The 6,199-nt window shown below is 31.8% G+C and overlaps 1 protein-coding gene across 1 annotated transcript; it reads left to right on the top strand.

The window, feature by feature from the left end:
- Positions 1 to 1,621: 1,621 nt before the first annotated feature.
- LOC127705532 (G2/M phase-specific E3 ubiquitin-protein ligase-like) lies at positions 1,622 to 5,803 on the top strand. Its single transcript, XM_052209860.1, has 4 exons — positions 1,622 to 1,696; positions 2,684 to 2,759; positions 3,301 to 3,471; positions 5,541 to 5,803. Exons 1-4 carry the CDS (start codon positions 1,622 to 1,624, stop codon positions 5,792 to 5,794), a joined length of 576 nt encoding a protein of 191 aa, XP_052065820.1. The 3' UTR covers positions 5,795 to 5,803.
- The last annotated feature ends 396 nt before the right edge of the window (positions 5,804 to 6,199 follow it).

The raw sequence follows: 6,199 nt of genomic DNA, 5'->3' as shown, positions 1-6,199 counted from the left end.
ATCTAGTTTTGATGTCAGAAAACTGTTAAAGGTATTTCTTTAGATCATATTTCTTTTTCATTGAAATGCTGACTTCCCAAAGAACGTTTATGTCAAGCAAAATACTGTCCTATGAAATATTGTCCACCAATACAATATTTCATGACTGTGTATCATGAAATATTGTCCTGATCTATGAAAAATGTCCAGAGAAGGACAAATTTTCATTGTGAAATTTTGTCTGTATATAGACAATACTTCACAGATGAAACTACTGAATGGATTTTAATTATGCTCATATAAAGTTAGTCTACATAGATTGAAGTTGTTCACCATGCATTTATATTTTCCTTGGAGGGTCTTGATAGATTTTTAAAGGGGGTCCCAATTGGGTTTACTACAGGTTGGTATGGGCGGTAACCTACAGTGATACTATGAAACTACCGAATGGATTTTAATGACACTCATATCTTATAGGGATCCAAATTGGGTGTACTATACATGAAGGTTGGTATTGATAACCCCCCTAAATGAGTTTCGTGGCATTCAGGGTCTATGGGATTGATTTTTGTTGGTCTATAACGCAGTAGTGTTATTGTAAGATGCAAACAACTATGTGCAAAATGGAGATATTTGTGAGTCAGCCGCTCGCTTGGATCTATGTTTTATATTACCTTCAATTTTAATCATGTTGAGGACTTGTAAGCACTATTTATTCCAAACTTGTTATCAATTTAACAAGTAGGTAAAACAATGTTCATTTTGGTCAAAATGCCTTGTTAAAATAACCTGCAAAATGCATGTCCATATTAAAAGGGATTCACCCATTAATGTTTACTATTAATATAATTCCTCAACATTGTACAAATGTATCATTGATTATCGGTTCATAAATATTTATGCAGAATGTATTTTTCAGGTTGAATTCAGGCATGAAAGTGGCCAGGATGAGGGTGGTTTAAGGAGGGAGTTTTTAGAAATTCTCTTTAGACAGATGTTGTGTTCTTCACTTCTTAAAGGTATTTAATTGTTTTAAGCACCGTTTTTGTGGTTACATATAAAATTGAGTATGGAAATAGGGAATGTGTCAAAGAGACAACGACCCGACCATAGAGCAGACAACAGCCGAAGGCCACCAATGGGTCTTCAATGCAGCGAAAAACTCCCGCACCCGGAGGCGTCCTTCAGCTGGCCCCTAAACAAATATATGAATACAACAAAGCCCACATTTCTTTTCAAACATACATGTAGATAGTTTATTTAATCAACTTACATAATTTTAGCTCATTATCTTAGAAATGCTAACCATATGTTCATTATAATTGATTTACAGTCTGTTTACGTATACAGTGAAATCTGTCTAAACTGAACAGCCTTGGGACTGAAATTTTTGTCCTGAGTAAACAGATATTAAGTTAAGTAAACTGAACAGCCTTGAGACTGAATGTTTTTGTTTGAAGTAAACAGATATTAAGTTTATACGGGATAAATTACCAGAGAAATTTATATTTGTGGTCAAATAAAGGTGTTAGGTTAAGACTTGTTTCCGGTTCACTCAGGTTTCGGTTTAGACATGTTTCATTAGCTGTACATTGAATTTATTTGTTCAGACACAGGTGATGATTACGAAGTAACAAGTAACATGATGGGAATGGTTGATGGACATTTCCATACTTTTGGGGAAATGCTTGGTACCATTTTGATACAAGGAGGACCAGTAAGCCCAGCATTTCACAGATGATGATCAACTATGGACTGAAAGGTTTGGACAGTGCAACAGTTGACAGTGTACAAGATGCCAACTGCAAGAATATTATTTCGGAGGTAAATACTATATTCAATCAAACATTCCTCATTTCATGCTGGACTGGCAACAAACTCGGCCACCAAATACAGTTTTTGTTATTGATTGGTTGAAAGTAAAAAATAATCTTCTCTGAAACTACAATGCAACAAACCTGGCCATTATAGGCAGTTCTTGTCTCATATTGGTCAAAATTTTAAAATCTTCTTTGAAACTACAAGGCCAATTAAATGATTTGTAACTTTGAGGATTGATATATGGAAGATCCTTTACAAATATGCTTCATTTCATGCTGATTTGACAACTATTCTGGCCCTGTTACGTACCATCTATATAAATTTATCTTTATTTATGTATTTTTTTTTAAGGTTACTTTATAATTCGCAACATTCATTTTGTTTTTATATAGCTACCATATAACAATACTGGAGTGTCATTTCTTTTCTTTTTGGTAAAAAGACATTCTCAATTTTATTCAGTCTTAAGGATGTACTTAGGTGAGGTTTTGGAATTCGTGTCGGATTTATGGACTCCTTGGTTTTTTCCCTACGATATAGGGTAAAATATTTTGCCCCATAACACCCAATTTTCTTTTCATATAAGACTGCAATAGATAATAAAAGGTCATTAACCAAAATTAAAGCAGATTTTTTATTTCTTTTCTTTGGATTTGAGACCTAAATAATACCAATACAAATATAAGGTAAAAGTCCGAGTCAGCCTTTTCCCGCCATTTTTTAAAACTCAAATATCCCAAAAAGGAGCTACATAACCTATACATATTTATAGATTATTTTGCTCCTTAACTAATACTCTTTCCACTCATAGCATCAATTTGAAATTCTTGATTTTCTAAGTTTCACCTTAGTACATCCTTACATACTATGGATATATTTACAGATCCAGGATGCTGATTATCCAGAACGTCTCATGGAAGATGAATCAGTGATGAATGTATTGGAAGCTGCTGGGATTTGTACAATACTAAACCCAAAGACAAAATCTTCAACAGTCAAAGCACTGATATTGAGTAACTCTGACATTTTGAGAAAACAACCAATGCTTGATGCATTTTGGGAAGGAGCAGAGTGTGTAGGATTAAAAACTAAAAGTTACTACAAAATAAACAAGGTAAAATGTGATTTAAGCTTATCTCATTACTAGGTTTCATAAATTAATCATCATGTCCCATTCATCAAAATTTCTTTCTTAAAATTTGTTTCTTCTCAAATAGAGCTGAATGTTACCAAGCAATGCAGAAACATTCATTATGAGATATTGATAAAATATTTTTAGACTCTTTCAATGTTCAAGATAGCTGTAAGTATGCCATAAAAGTCTAGATTTTTCCAGTTGTTTAATATTACATGAATACATTTGTATTATCTTTCAACACTAAAGTCACATTGTATAAAATATAAATGCTTATTCTACTGCAATCGGATAAATGTTTTCGTAATGATAGTCTTACATTCTATAGTCATGCTAAAAACAGTCAACTTGTTGATATTTTTTAGGTCAGCTTGAGAGAATTTTATGTCACAGATTTGGTAAGCCACCAAAGATATCTGCCGAAATCCTCATTGAAATAGTGGATGTCAGCACATTTAGAAGATCTGGCAGTAATGCCAGGCATAATTCAGAGGATGTTGATCAAAATTTTGAAAGTTTTGTGCATGATTGTGAAGGTATATATATTCACCGACTGGTTGTTGATCGTCCAAGCAAAACCTTAGTGTGAGAAACATATTTCACCTGATATAATAACAAAACAATTCCCATCTCGCCTTAATATTTTTTTTACCTTTTTTACCTGGAATTCATAGCTAAGGCGAAATTGGAACACACCTTATAAATGACCAAAGCTGATATTAAGTAATTTGTTCAAATAAAATTCATTAATTAAAATAATTAAAAAGGATTATGTGTTTTAGTATTATATAAAGTATTTAATAACTCTAAAAAGGGTACTATATTTTTTGATGATTTTGCCAATAATGAGAACTCGGCTTGCTTGACAAAAAAATAATAAAAAATCTTCTCTAAAATTACTGGGACAGTTGGAACCAAACTTGACATGGATGATCTTTGGGTGGTCCAGTTCCAAGTGCCATTGTTAAAAAAATATATTTTCTTAAAAACACATTTTGGCATAATTGGCTCAAATTTGAACTGCAGTTCTAGTAGATGAACATATTTTTGTTTTGGTGGAAAAAATATGTATTTTTTGCTGATAAAATTTAGGTTAAATTTTTTTTTTCAAATATATTGACATTTACTGCCACAAAAACCTATAATTTTCATAAGAAGTATACATATGTAATTCTGGTCATAGGTAATTCAGGTGAGCTATTACAGGCTCTATGAGCCTCTAGTTTTTTTTTTTAAAGTTTTACTGGTATGTCATATTCTGATATTAGCTCATGATTAGTGAATGATAAAACAATAACTTGATCACTTATTGAACTGTTTGGTCATGATAGATTATTTTATATCTCTAGCTGAAAATTCAGACCTGAAATATGAAGTACTTCAAAAATTGCTGAAATTGGTGGCCAAATATAGTCCTTATCGTACTTTGTCCTTTCAGAACATTGTTAGGACATCTGTTTTGATTTTGTTGCAAACATTTTTGTCGTTTCATGAGGTCCTCAGGGAAGATTAGTGTTATAGCTAACTGTGTAACCCTCTTTAAATAAAGAATTATTATTTTTATATAACTATTAGGCATTCTAGGCAGAAGCTATTTTGACCATGCACATTTTCATAGTACATGTACTTTTCAAACGTAAATACTAAATTTCACTCTTCACAAAGAACCGGCAAAATAACAAATTGACTATATTACTGGTGCCAGCAAAATAGCCATTTCTATAGAAATGGGCTGTTTTGTTGGCTTGAATTAATATATTTTATTCAGAGCCTGCAAAAAAGCCACTGCCTTATTATTATTATTATAAGATTCTAATTTGGCCTATGAAATTCGACTTAATAAAAAAATTTAAGATACAAAATCAGGCTATACATTTTGGAAATATTAGTTTGCCTAAAAGTACAAATAATGGGTTAAAAATCATTTTTGAGCTAGAAAGACACTGCAGACTATCCATTTATCATTGTGGCTATGGAAAATTGAAGTTACATACTTTTACTCTTCAAAATTTAACCTATATGATATTCTAGAATGCTGCATACTATTTTTACAGTGGTATGTAGTTAGTAATAGACATTATTCTTTTTTCCGTAAATCATTAGATTTCCGCCAAATTCGAATCTTATCGCAACCCGTCCTTTGACAATATTTCAGCATTTCTCCATTTGTCTCTTGATTATTGGAGTAATAGCTTAATTCTGCCACCTTATTTTCACAAATTGTTAGGAATTCCAAAATTTCTTTTCATTTCGACTTTGATGATTTAATAGTAATTCTGTTGTTCAAGAGTTAAGGACACTTTGATAAACATGTTTTCTTCATTTGTTGCATATCGGTGGAAATTGATGTTTCTGTTGCCTGATTTATTTAAAATTCTTTGTTGCTATTAGGAATTATAATTAAAGCATCTACCATATTGTTTTTTTCAATTTGTGTGCTTGTTGTTCAAATTTTATAGGATTTTAATTTTCCGCTTACTTTTCTTGTCTTATTTTTTGGTATTTAGTGGTTGGAAGATTCAACAATTTATTTATAGTGGTGAGTCCAACAAATTTTAATTTAACAATTAAATTTTTATTTTTATCATAATTGATATATTTGTAGATGGAACGTGTACCTATGATGGAGGTGTTGTTAAAGTGGATGATGTTCTTAGATTTATAACTGGTTGCAGCACAGTACCTCCAGGAGGATTTGATGCTCGCTTCTCAATTGGTTTTACTGAAGAAAGAAAATATCCTACAGTTTCAACATGTACATTTGAAGTTGTTCTACCACTTCATTTAAAGAATTACAATACCTTTAAGGACATAATGATTGAATCTATTGTTTCAGGACCTGGCTTTGGTCAAATTTAACCTCTTAGTAAAAAACGTTTTTCTAACCGATATAATATATATATTCAAATGTACCTTATATACCATTCTGAAACTGTCTACCAGTACTTAAAAGTATCTGCAAAAAATATTGATTCTCTGCATAGGAAATATGTTTTTTAAAATGATTCAGTTTGTTTTTAGTACCCTACCGACGTAGTCGAAGGGGACTTTAGGTTTGCACTTTGTCAATCTGTCTGTCTGTCTGTCTGTCTGTCCATCTGTCAGTCCGGCAATTCAGTTTTCCAGACTTTTTTTCTTCATGTTTGAATATACTGATTTGATATTTGGTGTATTGTTTTATCATGACAAGTTACAGGTCAAGTTTGATTTTCGCGATTCTAGCTTTTCTCCTTGTTCAGTTAAACCCGTTCCCTGGAATTAAAT

This window comes from Mytilus californianus, unplaced genomic scaffold, assembly GCF_021869535.1.
Source record: "Mytilus californianus isolate M0D057914Y unplaced genomic scaffold, xbMytCali1.0.p SCAF_6, whole genome shotgun sequence".
Lineage (NCBI taxonomy): Eukaryota > Metazoa > Mollusca > Bivalvia > Mytilida > Mytilidae > Mytilus > Mytilus californianus.
This window is presented reverse-complemented; position numbering and strand designations above follow the sequence as displayed.